At 35.7% G+C, this 20,828-nt stretch overlaps 1 protein-coding gene across 1 annotated transcript; it reads left to right on the top strand.

The window, feature by feature from the left end:
* Positions 1 to 732: 732 nt before the first annotated feature.
* On the top strand, positions 733 to 16,538 carry LOC140165386 (meiotic recombination protein SPO11-like). The gene is made up of 12 exons (XM_072188701.1): positions 733 to 922; positions 2,307 to 2,420; positions 3,285 to 3,373; positions 3,676 to 3,742; positions 4,013 to 4,121; positions 4,843 to 4,929; positions 8,118 to 8,154; positions 8,545 to 8,654; positions 9,409 to 9,508; positions 13,686 to 13,723; positions 15,566 to 15,754; positions 16,419 to 16,538. Exons 1-12 carry the CDS (start codon positions 744 to 746, stop codon positions 16,536 to 16,538), a joined length of 1,239 nt encoding a protein of 412 aa, XP_072044802.1. The 5' UTR covers positions 733 to 743.
* The last annotated feature ends 4,290 nt before the right edge of the window (positions 16,539 to 20,828 follow it).

Genomic DNA, 20,828 nt, shown 5'->3' with positions numbered 1-20,828 from the left:
GTTTCATATTCAAACGTTTTCTCCTTTGGGCTTGGGCTAGAATATTTTCTGCGGAAGAAAGTCCAACATGGCTATGGTTGCAGTGTCGATAAGATGGGGCTGTTTCTGCCAAAGGTTGGACAGTCAACGTGACAATTTTCGGTGTGGTTGCTTTTGTTGACATGGTTGATGCAGGCGTTGCCCAAGTACTTGAAGACGATGCATATTTGCTGTAGCGCTCGTTATTCTGCCTACCAGAAACGCTGTGTGACCACCAGTCACCTTGCATTTTGAACTAAAATTGGATACAAAAATCCCGAACAAAGATCTGCAAATTTTAAGATTTTATTGTAAGCTTCTTGAATTCACGTATCACAGCCGCAATCGACAGGAAGCAAATTGCGCAGAACGATTTTTTAACTTTTCTGCGCAGGAAGTTTATCTTGTCTGGAAAGGTCGATTTTTTATGGGTATTAGAAAATTTCAATGTGTATTTTTTGGCTATTTCGGGAAGCACTTAATTACTTTATCGATTTAAAATTGACTGAATTTACTACTAATGAAAAATGTTTGTATCTTTTATTTCCATAATCATCACCAAAACAATTGTGTAAAATCATAAAATGTGTGTTATATGTTGGACAAAATAAGGGTTGTACCCAATTTGGAAATGAATCATTCCAAATCACGGAAAATAAACAAAAGCACTGATTTATTTGGGATGCTTTAAAAACCGACTTTTATGTTCAATTTTGAGGTGTTCAATGGGTGCTCCAATACCAAGTTACGATTTATGGAACAGTGTGGACAAATTTCGGGAGATTTTACTGCGGGAACAAAGAGTAAAATGTGTTGCAAAAACTTTTGCTGATCAATATATCGGTGGTGCGTCGTCTGCAGCTGTCAGTGCTGATGCACAAAACTCATACGGAATGCAAGACAGGTAAGCTTATAGTATACATTGCAAAATGTACAAATAAAAGTGCTACACCAACAGTCAATGACCAAGAAAAAGTTTAAGTTAAATCGAATTGAAAGCTTGTACATGCGTGTAGCATAGCAATTGTTTCTAAAGCACACTTCATACATACTTATGATATAACGACATTTCTGATTGGATTTGGGACCTTTTTTGCTGGTTATAAATTCCGTTTATGACCAGTACGCAGGGCATTTAAACAAGCTGCATCACGCAGCGTTGGAACCCAATTAACGTGATCAACGATTTGCTAGTGTTGCGTACACGGAGCGCAAAAGATGAACGTGTTGATGACTCCCGGCCGTTGACCTTAATATGAGCCGAGCTGCCTGTAAATAGGCCTACTCATTTTTAGAAGGAAAACGGTATGGAAATGTTATTTAAACATGTAAACCCTTATTATTTTCATTTGTTTTGAATTGCTAACAATATTCAGAATGTTGGGTATGTATGAACGGGGTTCATTCATAGGATTTCGGGCATGATCCTATGAATGAACCCCTAATTTTTGTATAACTTGAGTCTTGACTTGAATCTTGATGCTTGAGTGCATGATTGATTGGTCTTGAAAAAAACACGTCCAGGCAAATCAGACACAACACCTGCACAATGTTTATCGGGATGTGATATTTTCGTTATTGAGTATTGACACTATATTAGCTCAGCTTTTGAAGTTTGCATTTGAACTGAAGTACTGACTCAATTTTGCCATGGGCCTGGGGCCGAGACTAACCCCTGGCCCTGCCCCGACACTCAATTTGACTGGAATCGCTAGTCTACAACGTGCCAACTTTTCCCATTCAGATTTACGATGGTCCATGCGATTTCTGCTGTTCTTTTGGCTCCACTCCACCTCTGCATTGAAGGCTTCCAAGTCTTTCTCAGCAGTCAGCACTGAATTCAAATGACATTGCATAGATGTTAAACAACAGAACATGTAAAAGAGCACTGACATTCTCTTGGTCGGGCTGACGTCACAAAGGGGAAACAGCCTTGTAAAACCTGTGCGCGCATGTGTAGCTCCCCTTTCTCGAGGTGGTTGCTATGCACGCGCTTGTGCAAAGGGGACGAAGGGGACAATATTCCCGGATGTCCGACCGAGTGAATGGCTGGGGGTCCCAGTTGTTGAGAACAAGTTAATTTTAATTCTCTCTGACCTACCCAAAACTACCATCTTCTGACCTCCTTGCCGTGGTGGGTAAATGCCCCTGGAATCTAAACTTTCTGGATGATAACATACCATATTGCCCTTGTATGTATTGTAAATTGTAACTTGTTCGGTAATTGTTTTGAAATTGTTTTAAATACCGTAATAATATAACAATGTCTTATTTTTGTTCATGGACAGAAACAAAGTTCTCAAGAAATTGGAGACTATCATAGAAGACATCCTTAGCAGTCTAGCGCATAATGAATCACCAGTATTATCCTATGAGAGCAGAAGAACATGGGAAAATGTCCAGTAGGTATTCTATAGCACTCCAGTAGAACAAAGTAGCCTTGAAAGCAATATGATCCCCATTCAATAATTTCTACACTTTCAAGTTTTCATAGACAGTGCATGATCTGAGGTTACTGTTCCGAACCCAGGCTACTTAACATTTTGTACATTACAATATGCATACAGCCTGTAGTATGGCCTTTTATAACAATTAACATACTGTAGTGTACGGAATAAAGGTACTAGTGTCAACACTAACGTCAATGCAAGGCTTGAAAAAATGTTAATATCCTGGGAAGCAAGCTAAATTTCCCACAATTTATAGCTATTTATACCATGTTTTTATATCCAAAAAGACACAATTTCCCTCCAAATACTCCACTTTTTTGAGCCATGGTCAATAGCCTCAGATTGAGCATGTTATGAGTTTTTTAAACAAATTTAAACCTAATGCTGTAGCCAATGTACATGAGTTCAGAGTCTCACTTCGTGCACCTGTTAGAAAATTATTGTCTAAATGTACTTGGAAATTTTGCACACCTTCCTTTAAGTTCAAGAGGACCTTGCCCTCAACATCCTAACTGATGGATTCTGGCATTGTATTTCACTTAGAAGTGCTTGCCATACTTAAATCTGCTGAAATTCAACATACTTTGGTCCAATTGTACATGCCTGTTTGTTATGAATGTGCTGGAATTTTAGTATAGGCCTACCAAGTACGGTATTAAAATAGTCGGAAATGATTTGTGTTGAGATTTGTTTTAAATTCAAGCCTGATTCTTGCCATAAAAAGAGGATCCTTAGCAATTTAGTAAACTGATATCAAATTGTAAAGTGATTTGTTATTTTGTTTGTTTGCTTTACATCTTTCCTTTATAAATACAGATTTACTGAAGATTTAGGATTAGAAATGAGAGACAGCAGTAGTCGCAGTGAAATCAGATTTGATTCTTTCAATTCTGTCAACAAATTTGGTAAGGAAGAAACGGAAAAAAATCATCATGATTAAATGTTATTTTCAAGCTAATGTTGCTCTGATCTGCTTTGGGTTCAAATTATACCTGGTTAAAAAGCAATAGTTGCTGTTTCTCAAATGACAAATAAAATAATAATATACAAGCCAAAGGGTTCCATAATGCTCATATCATAATTTAAGATTTTTAATTTAGTAGGAGATATCATTGTGGAAAAAGAGCCAGTTAAAAAGGGGTTACGTGATTGTTTTGTAGTCCTTTCTTTTAATCCTTTGCTGTATTTTGATTAATTTATTTTGCAGCAATGACACTCAGAGTATTGGCAATGTGTTACAAACTTGTACAAAGTAACACTTATTCAACTAAAAGGTATGTTGTTATTAAATTGTTAATGTTTGCAATGGACATGGATCCTTCACTTTGTTTTCTCTCTCTCTCAGGACTGTCTAATTATATTACAGAAAGTTTGCAGAAACTCTCTAAATGTTCAGTGATTCTTCTCAGAAATGTTGGTAAATTTAATAAATTCTGTTTATGCTTCTTCCCCAAAAGTCAGTTAAACAGTAATGGAATCTTCATATCACATCCAAAAATATGTAGTTTGATGTTTGTTTGTTTGCTTTTGTTAATTTATATTAGGGATATGTATTACAATGACACTCAGCTGTTTGGTAGCCAGGCAGTTCTTGATGACATTGTAGACAATATTGCCTGTATGTTACAAGTACCAAGGTGGAGGTTGCATGTGGTGAGTAAAATTCACCTAAATTGAACTAGATTTTATTGTTCAAAACCAAAGTGCAGTATATATTAAAAATAATTATATAATATTGAATGGCTTTGAGTGTGATACAAGAATATATTGACGAGATAGAAAAATATTTATGCAGTGAAGCGAGTGCAATATTTTTCTATCGAAAGTGCAATATATTCTTGTATCACCTAAAATAAGCCATTCAATATTATTATTATTATTTATATCAGGCTTTTGCTATGCGGTAAAATGAAAATTTAAGCTTACCTAGCCACGGGTTTAACCAATGTGTATTGTAATGTAAGCTTACCTTTTGACCTTCTTGTTTTCTGCTCTTTACTCTCCAAAGACATTTTCGGAATAATTATATATAGGTTTATTTGTAGATGTCGATTATATTTCCTCAGGTTATCCTCATCCAGAATTGCTGCGAATTAAGTTTGTGATTTTACTTGTTTATACAGTACGAAATCTCCTGTGAGCTGTTACGATGTCTGTAGTGTATTGTTGTGCTGTTGTATCATGGCGCGTGTTGGTGCCGTCACCATGGTAACGCATGACGCAGACGCTGATCTGGCGTACAATATTCAAGAAATATTGTATTGCATCCGGGTATTTTGCAAATATTGTACAATATACAGTTTTATTGTATCGCTCAAAAGCCTGATACAAATAATAATAACAATTATTGTGTAATTGTTCAATTCTCCTTTAGCTGGCTACATCTAAGGGTTGCATTGCTGGGGATTTGCAATTTACTGAAGTTGATGGTAACCATGTAGACTGCAGCACAACAGCATCAGTAAGTTATCAAGTTCCATACATAGTATTGATTTGTGGTGTACTCTACTGAGAGTTAAAAGTATTTATAATTATTATTTTGTAATAAAAACAGACCTTTGTCTTTGATATCTGCAGTAGATTTCACCATTTACGTAAATTATATTTGCTATGTTTATTTTGTTTTTTTATTTTCCATAGGTAATCATACAGTGATAAGGCCATCATAATTTAATAGTTTGTCTCAAAGATCCTGTGCACATTAGTAAAATCGCCCGCTTTTTGCTCGTTATTCCTGCTGGATTTAGTAAATTTCAGTGACAGCTATTACTTTGATATCTGCAGTAGCTAGTGCAGTGATAACATTAATCTGTTGTCTATTACTTTGTTATCTGCAGTAGATAGTAGTGATACAAAAACTAACATGTAGTCTATTACATTGTTATCTACAGTAGATATCACAGTGATAATATCAATCTATTCTCTTCCTTAGCTATCTATAGTAGATAGCACAGCGGTAAGACTGATCTCATCTGTTACTTTGCTATCTACAGTAGATAGCACAATGATAAGACTAATCTAGTTTATTACTTAGCTATCGTCAACAGATAGCACAGTAATAATTCTAATCTCCTGACTATTACTTTGCTATCTGCAGTAGATAGCACAGTGAAAGGTCCAGTCTGTTGTCTATTACTTTGCTATCTACAGTAGATAGCAGTGCGATACAAAAACTAATATGTAGTCTATTACATTGCTATCTACAGTAGATAGCACAGTGATAAGACTAATCTAGTCTATTACTTTGCTATCTACAGTAGATAGCACAGTGGTAGGACTGATCTAATAGGACTGATGTAATATCTACAGTAGAAAGCAGTGAAACAAAAACTAATAGTCTATTGCATTTCTATCTACAATAGATAGCACAATGATAAGACTAATCTATTATATTACATTGCTATCTACAGTAGATAGAACAGTGATAAGACTAATCTAGTCTATTACTTAGCTATCTACATTAGTTGGCACAGTGAAAAGTCCAGTCTGTTGTCTATTTCTTTGCTATCTACAGTAGATAGCAGTGGTACAAAAACTAATATGTAGTCTATTACATTGCTATCTACAGTAGATACCACAGTGATAATACTAATCTATTCTATTACTTTGCTATCTACAGTAGATAGCACAGTGGTAGGACTGATCTAATATGTTGCTTTGTTATCTACAGTAGATAGCACAGTGAAAAGTCCAGTCTGTTAATTGTCTATTACTTTGCTATCTACAGTAGATAGCAGTGGTACAAAAACTAATATGTAGTCTATTACATTGCTATCTACAGTAGGTACCACAGTGATAAGACTAATCTATTCTATTACATTGCTATCTACAGTAGATAGCACAGTGATAAGGCTAATCTATTCTACTACTTTGCTATCTCCATAAGATGACACAGTAATAAGTCTAGGTAATCTGTTGTCTATTACTCTGTTGTCTATAGTAAGATAGCACAGTGATAAGACTAATTAATCTATTCTATTACTTTACTATCTTCAGTAGATAGCAGTGGTACGAAAAACCAATATGTAGCCTATTATATTGCTAGCTACAGTAGATGCTACAGTGATAAGACTAATCTATTCTATTACTTTGCTATCTACAGTAGATAGCACAGTGGTAAGATTAATCTATTCTATTACTATTAGGAAAGAAAAATAGCAAGGTACAACTTGATGTAGGGAAACAAGTAAAATACAGACTAGGCAGTATGTAGGAGTGACAAAAACAGAAAATGTAGGCATGAGAAGTAGGCAAAGTTCGATAGCCAAAAATTACCAGTTCCAAGGCCCACAGAAGTGTTTAACCTGCAAAAACAACAAGGATCAATGGGTATACAAAATGCACTAGAACAAGTGATGAAAATCACTGTGCATATAAACAGACACGATAAACCAAACAACCAATGTAGGCACAAAAACAGGCAAAGTTTGATGGCCAAAAATGGCCATTTCCAGAGCGCACAGAAGTGTCAGGAAAAGAGTACAAAAGTACACTGGAAGTGATGAACATCACTGTGCAAGCAGACTTTGCTTATCTACAGTAGATGGCACAGCGATAAGTTTAGATAATCTGATGTTTATAACTTTGCTATCTACAGTAGATAGCAGTAGTACAAAAACTAATAATAACTAATTATGTAGTCTATTACATTGATATCTACAGTAGATACCACAATAATAAGACTATTCTATTACTTTGCTATCTTGGGTAGATAGCACAGTGGAAAACTGAATATGCTGCTTTGCTATCTACAATTAGATAGCACAATGATAAGTCTAGATAATGTGTTGTCTATTACTTTGTTATCTACAGTAGATACCACAGTGAAAAGTCTAATATGTTATCTATTACTTTGCTATCTACAGTAGATAGCAGTCATACAAAAACTAATATGTAGTCTATTGCATTGCTATCTACAGTAGATACAATGATAAGACTAATCTAGTCTTATTTCTTTGCTATCTACAGTAGATAGCACAGTGATAAGACTGATCTAATATGTTACTTTGCTAATTCAGGGGTAGCGCTAGACTGCATTTGGTGTCCCGGACTCACCAAAATACAGTTTGTACCCTCTATTTTTAAATTTTCTGCAAGTTCAGGGGTCCCTGCAGACCCCCAGTTTTTTTTAATCTAGCGCTGCCGCAGACATACTATGTATATATGCTGCATTTATGCACCTCTGACTCACCAAACTCTGTTACGGACCCCCTACTTTTTAATTTTCTGCAAGTTCGGGGGTCCCTGCGGACTCTGGAGTGTTTTGTTCTAATCTGTTGCCTATTACTTTGCTATCTACAGTAGATAGCAGTGGTACACAAACTATGTAGTCTATTACATTGCTATCTACAGTAGGTACCACAGTGATAAGACAATTCTAGTCTATTACTCTGCTATCTACAGTAGATAGCAGAGTGGTAATTATTTTTTTTGGGATGTACATTGTACAATTCTGAAATTTTTGAATAAAAAAAACCAAACTTGTCATCTACGGTCGACACCCGCATGGAGAGAGTCAAAGCTTTTGCCTTTCAATGTTGTAATTGTGTTTTACTATCTTATACTGTAGTAAATTTGTACAGTTTGAATTATAATTAATTGATAGGGCAAACATTGCTTGTGTTTTATATTTTTATTTTCCTTCTCCAGGGTGTTCTTGTTCCAGCACATGTAAATGGAATAACAAGTATCCTTGAATTTGCGTGTTTGCAATATTAATCTGGCATCTTCAGTAGATATTATTGAAGCATGCAAAGGCAATCCCTGTCATATAAGTCAGTAATTTTATCTAAATTCTAAATTATTAAATATAATTGGGCACACTCAATTAAATTTAACATTAATGTGTGACATTTTTTTAAATTGTTTGTGTTTGCATGTTTCATCAAAGATAGTTTAGAAATAAGACTGATTATGCTGCTCAAAAACAAATCTTAGGCAATTACGCTAATTCTTTTACTCCAGCCAAATTTAGAAAGGTGCTACACTCTGATTGAAATAACAACATGATTTTGCACAAATTGACAGAACTATATAGTAATTCACAAGCCTCACCATTTCCTTAGCTTGGTTACAGACATTCAATCCAAAGCCAAGTTTGTCCTGGTTGTTGAGAAAGATGCTACATTTCAGAAGTTGTTAGATGATGGACTCTGTCATAAGCTAGCCCCATGCATTATTATTACTGTAAGTTGACGGAAGTGAAAACTATGCTATTTTTCTATCACAGTTGCAGGTGTAGTTGGATGAATTCTAATTTCCTTTATTTGTACCAAGTGGGGTTAATGTGGCCCGTGAAGCCTTTTCTTACAAGAAAGCATTGGTAATAATTTTGTATGCAGCCTGTTAAACTGTCTGAAATTTGAAATAAAAATATTTACCCAATGTATTTAGATTCAGCAATTCTGTTTAATTTCATATTTTAATAAAAATAAAAGAAAATGACAAAAGCAAACAGAGACAACAAACACAAAACATACAGGGTGTCCCAGAAAAATTAAAATTGAATGTAAGTCGAGAAATAAACATCAAAATCCATTTAAAAAAAGATTTAAAATGTAGCGCATAGCCTATTTTATTGTGTATCACATATGAAAAATTTATTTGATTCGGTTGACTGGTTGCGAAGAAATTAAGGATTACATAATGCGCTTATCAACGCAGTTCATTCCAAGTTTGACCAACAGGCACTTTTCATACTTTTTTTAATTTATTTATCACTGTTTGTAGGGATAAACATCAAAATCCATTTAAAAAAAGATTTAAAATGTAGCGCATAGCCTATTTTATTGTGTATCACATATGAAAAATTTATTTGATTCGGTTGACTGGTTGCGAAGAAATTAAGGATTACATAATGCGCTTATCAACGCAGTTCATTCCAAGTTTGACCAACAGGCACTTTTCATACTTTTTTAAATTTATTTATCACTGTTTGTAGGGCAAAGGTTTTCCTGACGTTAATACCAGGCTGATGGTTCGTAAGCTGTGGGATACATTACAGATACCAATCTTTGGACTTGTTGATGCAGATCCTCATGGTATGACTCGCTCACTCTAATGATGACAGTGATGAAAATATAGACCTAGACAAAATTAGTGAGGCGGATATGTGAAATAGATGTTCACTTCTGGCAGAAATCATAGAAATTGGTACTTAGGGGTTCTGAAGTATGCTGATTTCAAAAATCTCACGGATACAAATGATACGAAAGTATCCGTTTGGCCGCCATCTTGGATTTCAAAATGGCCGCCCTTGAAATATACAGAATATTCAATATCTCAGCCTGTGAAGGTCACATGATGCTAAAATTGGTGGTTATACCTATATTTGTAATGCCAAGGGTCCCATTAAAAGTATTTTTAAATATGAAAACTGTTACCTTAAGGGACCAGCTTGGATTTCAAAATGGCCGCCATTTCAACATAGTATGTTGAATATCTTGGCCTGTGAAGATCACATGATGCTAAAATTGGTGGTTATACCTATATTTGTAATGCCAAGGGTCCCATTACATTAAAAGTACTTTTAAATATGAAAACTGTTACTTTAAGGGACCAGCTTGGATTTCAAAATGGCCGCCATTTCAACATGGTATGTTAAATATCTTGGCCTGTGAAGATCACAGGATCATGATGCAAAGATTGGTTGTTATATATTTGTAATGCCAAGGGTCCCATATAAATTATATAATTATATTATTATAATCATGAGAAATGCTACCTTATAATTTGATTTAAGACATATCTGATTTCAAAATGCCCGCCATTTGAATACAATAGTATCATATTCCTATCAAGGGTACTAAATACCACTATTAAATAGTAGCGCTATTTCAGTGAACTTGTACATCTTGAATTTTAAATTGGCTGCCTTTCCAAACTAGTTTGGTATGTGTTTTTGGTAGTTTGGTATCAAGATCTGTACATTGAATATTGAAATGATTGAATAATAATTATGTACATTTCCATTTTCATAACAACCTTAATACTGAAGTTTTCTGTTATAAGACGGTTGGAATTAGCTGGTATTGGATATTAGAGTTATATGGTCATTATTGTTCATACTGACCAGCGAAGAAAATTTCAGATTTGCATTATAGTTTTTACATATTCCATGATAGTTCCTCGTGCAGTCACATTTGACAAGTTCACTACATGCTTTGGATGCTTCTGGAAGTGTTATCCAAACAGAAGCTCATTGTGTTGTGTTGTCTTCTTTTACCCAGCCGTAGTATGAAGGAGAGGGAATTACTGGATTGGAAGTTAGTGGTTGTCCCAAATGAAACAAGCCTGGAATACAGCTCGCTTGACATGCTGGACAGGTGCAGACCTAGTTGGAGGAATGTTCTCAACCTGACGTTCCATTAAGCTTCTTGCTTTGTTCACTTTAGTCAGGGAGGATGTTCTCTTATATAGGAGAACAACATACCTCTCTAGCTCATCCATATCGTAATTGTTTGTGGAGCTTCAGATAGGCGTTTGAAGACTGGTTTTAGTTGTGGCAATGGTCTTTAAACTTTCCAGGCAGTCTTCTTACCAATCTTGCTAAACAATGATATGGTATCACGTTCAGAAGAAGAGCATGCATGAATAGAAGGCCGTCGAGCGCCCCATGACCAATATGTGCCGTGATCGGCAATACCGTGTACCGATATGTACCTGAAGTTGGATCCATGTCCAAATACCAGCCGCAGTTCACACCCGGGTAAAATAATTGCTGTTTTAGTTGTGGCAACGATCTCTATACTTTTCAGGTAGTCGTCTTACCAATCTCACTAGACAATGTTATGGTATCCCATCCAGAAACACCATGCATGAATAAAAGGCCCCATGACTATGTGCCTGGCTGATTGGCAATACCGTGTGCCGATATGTACCTGAAGCTGGATACATGTCTAAATGCCCGCCACTGTTCAGACCCTTTTACCCTTGCTGTTGCTATGACTAATATAAGGACATCTGTATCTCCATGAAGGGCATGGATAGCATGCATCATCATCCTGTAGTCGGCTTCTTCAAGATTGCATTGTTGAAGTTCAGGTACTTCTGATGGTGGGTTTGAAAAAACACGTTCTTCATTGGTTGTCAGGAGCAATTTACCTTCTGGTACCAAGACTGTTGCTATAGCAGAAGCGAGAAACCGGAAAAGTCTTAACATGCTTAATTCCAGTTTCTTGGGATTATTGTGTTGTCAGGAACACGAAGTGCTTGGCCATCACTACGACATTGCCTTGCAATGATTTGAGGTTGTCAGGCTTGTATGTGTCCCATATCATATATGAACATAATTCATGTAATATGGACTTGCCCGACCTGAGGGCCCGAGTCATAGAAGGGTTTGGTTGTGTCTGCATGACGTTCCTGTACAAAATCATGGTGTTGGGTATCACGAAGTTCCTTGACTGTCTGTACAGCATGCACAACGTCATCTAACATTATGGCATTATGGTGTCTAAGGTAAACAGATCAGTATCATCTTCTGCGAAGGGGTTTCCCCAGTCCTCAATTATCTTCAATGTATTCGTAGCGACCCGCCATTCAAATCTATTTTTGACCATATCTCAGCCCACAATGTCAAATAGTTGAGATTTTGGTGGTTATGCCCAGGTTTCTGGGGTCAAAGAATCTATTGGAGTTATCAGATATTACATAGCGTCGTTGTCTTTACCAACAATCCAAAATGGCCACAAATATGACTGACACATTGCCTCCAAAATGGTGGATATAAGTACAGAAATTGTAATACTTGTATATTTGGTATATACCAAACTTAAGGCATATATTATACTTACTATTATGCATCATTAGCTCTACACACAGGAAGAGTTGTTCTTCTTGTTGAACTTCTCAAAATGCTGACCGACGTTTGTGCCGTTCCAAAATCTCCATCACCAGATGGCTCAATAATATATGTAATGAGAAATATTGAGTTTGTTTGTTTGCATCATGAATAGATGCAAAAATAAATATTTCTCAATGTTGGCACCATTTTGGTGGCCATTTTGGATTAGTCGTAGATACAGCGACTCTACATATTAACGGATTCTTTCAGTGGATTTGTTGACCCCCAAAACATGGGTATAATCATCAAAACCACAACTCTATGTACAATTTGGACTGAGATATGGTCAAAAATAGTTTTGAATGGCGGCCATTTTGAAAAAAAGGCCGCCATATTTTTTCAGTAGCATCTGTCACGGTTGTCCACCTAGAGGTTGTTCAGAAAGGTCCCCCTGAACTTATTGATACCACACAACCTTTTACAGCAAAAAGTTGAGTTGTTATATGCTGTCTTCATATAATACCAATGGAGACACATTCTAAAATAATTACGGCAAACATATTTTGAATTGGCGGCCATTTTGAAATTCAAAAAGACAAAAAGGTAACAGCTATCATGATTAATAATACTTTTATTGGGGCCCTTGGCATTACAAAATGCCACTAATTTTAGCAACCTGTGACCTTCACAAGTGGAGAAATTCAACATGCTATACATTCCAACGGCGGCCATTTTGAATTCCAAGATGGCCGTAAGCGGCTGCTTGAATGACTTGTATCCGTAACTTTTTGAAATCAGCACACCTTTGACCCCCTATATACCCATTTTCATGATTTCTGCCAGAAGTGAACATCTCATCCAATATATGTCACATATCCGCCTCACTAAATCAGATAATATTGACCTTCATGTTGCTCTCATATCAAAGATGCTTTGTACCAAGTTTAAGCCCAATCTGGCAAAGTTACCATGTGACCTCATTTGACCTTGGGTTGACCCCCAAACTGAGGTACAATTTATATTAAGCTTGGACCAGTGGTTCTTTTGACCAAGTCTGGTGGCTATAGCATGTAATTTATAGGAGTATTTATAGGAGGAGTAGTGTTTTCAAGATTTTTAGAAAATTACCACTAATAACCCTTATATGACCTTTGACCCCGATATGTGTACAACTTATATTAAGCTTGGGTCATCGGTTCTTATGACCACATTTGGTTTAAATAGGGTCAAGCTAGTAGCATTATCAAGATTTTCACATAATGACCTCTAATAACCCCTTCATGACCTTTCACCCCTAACTGTGTACAACTTAGAAGGAGCTTGGGTTAGTGCTTCTTGTGGCCAAGTTTGCTCGAGATATGCATGATTATATTACATTTGCTACAAAGTGAATCCACCCCTGACTTTCACACTTTCTTTCTCTCTTCCTTCAGGTTTGGACATTCTCTTTGTGTACAAGTTTGGATCAAGGGTAAGACATTTAAAGCAGTATATTCTCATATAATTTTAATCTACTTTTTGACATCATACCCTTAACATAGTCAATCACAATATGTGACGTGCCATGTCAAAAGGAGACACTTCTGGGCAGGATCGCAAATGGAGAAATAGCCAAAAAAATCTGCCCGGGCGTGATTTTTTTCAATTTCGGTTTGTTGCGAATTATTTGTGACGTTAATAATGTTTAAAATATTGTCCGGAATATTAGTGGCATCTTGTATTTTTTGGGACATTTTTCAAGGTAATTCCTACTCTCAACATTGTCAATAATATTTTTAAAGGCCGATATCTCAATTTCCAATTTTATAATATACCATAACTTATGAACTCAATATCTTTGCTTAGGAATGTCCGATTTCATTGGGGAAAACGGTGTTGTGGAGCAAAATATCTCTATATTTAAGATAGGTAAAAAACTCAAAATTGGTAACCTGCCCAAAAGTGTCTCCTTTTGACATGGCACTTCACATATAAATGAATTAGGTGCAGCACCTCAACCTACATCAAGTGCACTCAGTGCGACTGGCACACTTGTGAATTTGAAACAAATTTTTGACAAAAGTTGGTTAATTTGGAATGAAAAAACACCAGCAAAGTAAATGAAAGCCTGTTTTAGAGATTTTGGTGATTTGATGCTCTAAGATCATTAAAAACCAAGCAATGCCTGCCTCACTTGAAATGGGTGTTTCCTTCGTGTAAGAGAATACCAAACAAATTCCAACTCTAATCCTAACCCGAACCCTAATCCTACCCCTAAATTACCCTTATCCTAACCCTAAATCATAACCCTAACCCTAACTCTAATCCTATTAGTATTTTGTGCTCTCTTACACTAAGGATAAACCTTGAAATGGCCACCCACCTGAGGAATAGATCTATTTAGCTGGATGGCAATTTGAGCCAGTTTTGGTGACAGTTAATATTTTTTTTTATTTTTTTACTACATTCCAACAAAAGTAAATATGAAGTGTAATACTTGACTCATCTGATTTTCTACAATCACTTTTTTGTGCTAGTTTCTAAACTGCTAACACACAAAATTGAAAACAAAACAGAGTGATTTGATGTTGTAGGATCATTTTTAATGTTTAAAAAACTGCACTGCACTACCCACTGGCCAATCTACTTGAAATGGGCACCCACCTGAGGAATAAAGTTTTTTAATTGCCTACTAGGTCTATTTAGCTGGATGGCAATTTGAGCCAGTTTTGGTGACAGTTAATATTTTAATATTTTTTTACTACATTCCAACAAAAGTAAATATGAAGTGTAATACTTGACTCATCTGATTTTCTACAATCACATTTTTGTACTAGTTTCTAAACTGCTAACACACAAAATTGAAAACAAAACAGAGAGACCGTTGATGTTGTTTACCAATCAAATTTCCTCTAGACATAAGACAGAACTATTGAGGACAAGAGGAAAACTTCCTGGTGCATAGATAAGGGACTCAAGATAGCCTATAATTTAGAGTATAGGCAGTAAACCAACAGGAATGGTACAACAGTCGGAATGGCAGTCATGTTGGAGGACAGTTCTAAGATAGCTTAAGATGACAGCTGGATGGGTATCTAGATAAATTCCACAACCGTTCATACCTATCACCTGTTTTATTGTATGTATTGTTTTATTGTATGCGAATTGCCCCATGGTACCTTACGGAGGGCAGAATGATATGATGACAGCAGTTTGTGTGCAACCATCCTGGTTGCTCCTAGGAGGCAAGAGCCCAGTAATTGAAAAATTTGTCCCAGTTAGAGGGCTGCATCAGTATAAATTTTCATTCATTTCTATTTCTTATTCTTTTCAGTCATTATCCTATGACTCTCATAATCTGACAGTACCTGTGATAAGATGGCTAGGAGTGCTACCATCAGATATAGAGAGATTACAAGTACCGAGGGATGTCCTTATTCCACTCAGTAAAGCTGATATGGACAAGGCAAATGAGCTGATGAAAAGACCATACTATAATGCTATGCCACACTGGATGAAAGAGGTTTGTAATCTTTCAATGGCTCAGCAGCAGAGAGACATATGATGTCCATAAGCAGATATGCACTATAACTGTATGATTTCACAACGGACAGTGCATTCATTATGCATGAGCCATGTCACGGGCAACAAAACACGCAGCAGCTAATGGAGATATGTCTTTCTTCTGCTGAGACCACTCAAAATAATATTTTGTTCTTCAGCCATTTGTTTTTATAGTTTACCATAGTAGTGATAGTACACACAGATCATGCATGAGTCTGCAATCTCCAGTTCTTCTCTGCAGGTGTGTTACTTGTATATTCATGAGACTTTGCACATGTTTAGCAAATACTGCAAGCATTCCATTACTCCGATGTTAAAGGTGCATCCAAAGCCTCATCCCCCCCCCAAAAAAAGTTGAGATTTGTATACCATCGGAAACCTCTGGCTACATAATGTTTGTGTGCAAAAAATTTTTTCCAGATTCACAAAACAAAAAAGTTTGTATTTACATTTTGTTAACAAAACGAAATTACAGCACAATGGCCTATCATGGGTAATGTATTATATGTGCATAATCAGCAGTTCATGCATAACTTGCAAATGCAAAAAGTGAATCAAATGAAATTTTGGTAACAATAATATATCATACCAATATTCATGATATTTATTATTATAATTTGCAGGTGCAAGTAATGCTTCACTCTGGAGTAAAAGCTGAGATCCAATGCCTAGCTGCTATCTCTAGCAACTACCTTACCAATGTGTATATCCCAAGTAAACTCCAGTATGGAGGATGGATATGATAAGAGGTATGTAAAATATATAAATAATTATAGTCGTGTTCACATGGTCGGACATGAGTGAGTTAATACAGGTAATAAGTGACTTATAACCAGTAATAGTGACTTATTACTGGTAATAAGTGTCTTAAGTCCGACTATGTGTACACAACTGTGTATTTGTGATTAGGTGTATCTTTGGTGTAAGAAATTCAAGCGTTAGACTAGTGTAAAGACTCCATTGTGGAATCATGGAAATATTAATCAAGGTTATATTTTAATAGACCTGTTGTTATTATTGGCAAAAATTGAAATGATCAAAATTTATGATTCGTAAATGACATGATGTAAATAAATGAAGCCTAACATGACCTGTAAACAATAAAAGAATATTGATTTTGTGATGAACCTTTTGTTATTAATAGATCGTGCAACAGATGGGAGGAAATTTGATGTGAATTTAACATGTGTAAACCAGTTGTGTGAGTGTCCATCCCAGCCAGTCTGCCTACATACATCACACATATCACCATGACAGGATTATCAACTAGCCTATATAATACTCATCAACACTACCATATGATGATTAGGACAGATTTATCATGTTTATGGAAGTCTGATGATATCAAATTTGGTATTATATGTTACTTGATACAGAATTGGCAGCAGAATGTATAGTGTTTCATTGGTATTATAACACTTTGCATGAAGAATACACATTATGATCACAACAAGAATATTTATCAGCAAAGGATCTTCATACTTGCACTATGTAGAAACATTAATGTTATAATGCTGCAAAATTGCTGCTGAGTTGACACACCGATTCTCTGCATCATAATCACAATAAGAAAAGTGATATCAGCGAAGGGTCTTCATACTGCGCTTTGTGGAAAGCATATTAACAAATAATGTTATAATGCTTCAAAAACTGAGGTGACACCAATTTATTCCAAATGAACTAATATGGATTGATATTAACACCAGATTCAGGATGAAATGCACCTTGCAATTTGTATACAGTCACCATTTTTATATGTGTATTAGTTTGGTTTGATTATTACAGTTTTTGAATTTAACACATATTGGTGAAATCTGAACTGAACTATGGATATATTTGAAAACACTAGGCCTACTGAATCTACTCCATCTAAAACGTACAATATATGCGGATCAACTTACACCAGCGTAGATATATGTGTGAGTGTTGCATCATGTGTAGTTGGCTTTGGTTTGGCCATTCTTATAGCGTGTTATATCGTGCCAAGAACTCCACCGCCTAGATCGGACTTGGGCGTTACAGCCAGAGAATACGAAGCATTGGAAAACAGATACACAAGGAGAAACTTTTGGTTGGATACAAGTATGATTGTGAGTCTGGGAATAATGACTATAGGAGGATTTACATTATCAATGATCCATGTGTATTTGTATAGGATAGGATATCTTGCTTATAGAGACTCTGTGAATCGGCAGTGGAATAGAAGTAGGAGTGAACGAATGAGTCTGGTGGAAACAGAATCATCAACTAATTACGGTGGATTAACGGAGCCTAGTCAATGACAAGAATTTATAGGATATCTATGTAGAAGGAAACTTGAGAATGGATAATGGCTTTACCATCAGCTAAATATGTTAATATGTGTTATCCTCTTAGTAGGCACTCCCTTGTTCATAAATGTTTACAATTATATTGAGATGTAAACATTAACTAAATCAAAAGCACTTGCAGTTGCAGTATTCAATTAATTTCAATTTAAGAAACTTTTATTTCATAAATTCAAGAAAACATGATATAGACAAATGGCAGAATTGACATAAACATTATCAGCTCACAAGCCCACTGCTGACAGTCAAATATGATCCACCAGACAAGAGAGGAAAACAAATACCCACATCCCCCAGCAAACACCAAACGTTTTAAAAACATTTTAAACAAGTTACAATTTGTGTTTTGGTTTTGGTAAAAACATTTCAATAACATTAAATGTTGGGGTTATATGAAGGTTGTGAAAACATTTTAAAATGTTTTGTATGAAAACACATAAAAATATTTTTAAAATGTTGTCAAAATGTTATTGTAAAATATTTTTTGCAAACATATTTTGCCAAATATTTTTTCAACACTTGTATTAAGTAACATTATGTTAGAATATTTTGCAGTGAATTATCAAACAATATTTTTAAATGTCATGAAAACCCTTTATATAACCGGACATTTAACCATTTTCTGGCAACCTTTTCTAACCTTTTGCAACCAATGTCGAAAACGTTTTGTGTTTGCTGGGTCAGTGATGGACAAGAGACAGGACAGAAGTGGGTCTAATTGTGAAGTTTTTAAAAACGAACAAACAAATAGATGTAAAAATAAGAGAATCCAACATTAACTTTGACATGCATGTTTATAAAAAGAATTTTAGTTGTTAATCTTTAATATAGCAGTAAATAAACAGTGCCAAATTTGTCGGATGGGGGGTAAATTTGCCATTTCTTTTCCTTTCATTTATCATAATGTTCATCAAGGTGTGACTCATCATTTTCAAGAACTCACAGTATTTTAACACTGTGTATACTTTCAGCAGGGTTCGAATTCAGTCATTTTTTTTGCATAGCTGTTTATGCTATGCAAAACACATTGTGACATGATCAGGGGGAATGAGTCGCATGTCGACCCTGGTCGAAAATGAGTTTCACATATGTTTCTAAAGAGGACATTTAGAGCTTTCAGAAAGTGAAAACCCCATGTTGATCCATTTTTTTTTTTGCGAAGTTACATCAATTTATCAATCGCTGTAAACAATATAAAACAAAAGAATTTTAACACTTTGTTTGCTAATATCTCAAAATCAATATTAGCAACATCCGACTCATTTCCCTTGATCGTGTCACATTTTTGCATAGCAGTTTCCAAATTTTGCATCACAGTTATTTTGCTATGCAAAAAAAAAAAGTGTAGCATTTGGCGATGCAATATTGTGTTTGCGTAGCGAATCTACAACTTCTGTCATTGTCATTAAATCTTGGCTATCAGTGCCGCCAATATTGTATTCGCGCATCACACACATTTCCCAAACTCACCTTGTTGCTAATAAAATATCAAATATATCCAAGAAAATACAGGTTGTATGTGTTCATCATTTATTTATCATCAATAAATTCATGTTTGTGCTGGATTTTATGCTTAAAAGCCATCAGAATTCACGATTGTTTTCAAGAAGTAAAAATTTATGTGTAATATCATCATTGACATTTCCCTCATTATTTATTCATGAGCTCATTTTCGCGACGTAAAGTGGGTATTTTGAAACCGATGCTCAGTAAACATATAAACAATTTTTACAGCTTCAGGGGGTTTTGAAACTACTTGAAAACATCTCCTAGCAACGGTCAGAGGTCAGGTTTTTTGCTGATAGCCGTTGATTTGACAGACGTAATTTTGCTATTGCAACAGCTTGACAGATTCGGGAACCACCAAAATTACCTGGGGCTTGAAGGATATCCCCACATGCTTTGTGTCAAAATGGCAAAAACAAGAGAGTTAACCGAGTCAGAAAAAAGGCAAATTTCTGCCCTTTTGGATGATGCGTTAGGGAACTTTTGAGGTAAATACGACGTGGAATTTAGCTCAAATTTATGTATAGCACTTTTAGCTATGCATTTTGGAAAAGTACATAGCAGTTGATGGAAATTGCATCGCATCTTGCAATGCGATACCCTCATGGTCATTCACCCAGCTGAAGGCCAAAGGTTTTGGCCGCAACGTTGGTGATTCCATCTAACCAAAGTGAGTTTTTCTGGTTGACAAGATTCAATTTTTATACAATTTTCACAGATTTTTAACTAATTGTGAAAAGTACCATGCATTCAATGATAGAGCTGTGGGATCACAGACTTATTTTGACAGGTGTTGTGTGAGAAATGTTTTATTGTCAACATGAATTTTGAAAGTACATGTTCCAGATTTTCATGCTCAATCCGAAAAAAGCGAGACTATCGCAGTAGCGCTAGTCTTGAGGCTCCCACTAGGGGTGCCAAATAGCTCTGAAGTTCCGTAGTTCTCAAAGACCCACTTTCTCCCTACCAATTTACAAACGTACACCTATATCAAATTGAAAGTTGAATGTGTTAATCTGTATTCAACATTTCTATGATTCAGTTTACCATTTATGAAAAATGACACAGCTCTTAATGTCAACTGTGTACACATTTCAATTACCTCACTGTTATATCATAGCAGTTGAAGGGAGTATCCCATCATGCACTGCGGTCTATCAGCTTGCTCCATAACAAATACAAGCAAAAAATAAGTAAGAG

Source organism: Amphiura filiformis, chromosome 12 (genome assembly GCF_039555335.1).
Source record: "Amphiura filiformis chromosome 12, Afil_fr2py, whole genome shotgun sequence".
NCBI classification, from domain to species: domain Eukaryota; kingdom Metazoa; phylum Echinodermata; class Ophiuroidea; order Amphilepidida; family Amphiuridae; genus Amphiura; species Amphiura filiformis.
Note: the sequence above shows the minus strand (reverse complement) of the source record. Positions and strands in the feature narration are given on the sequence as shown.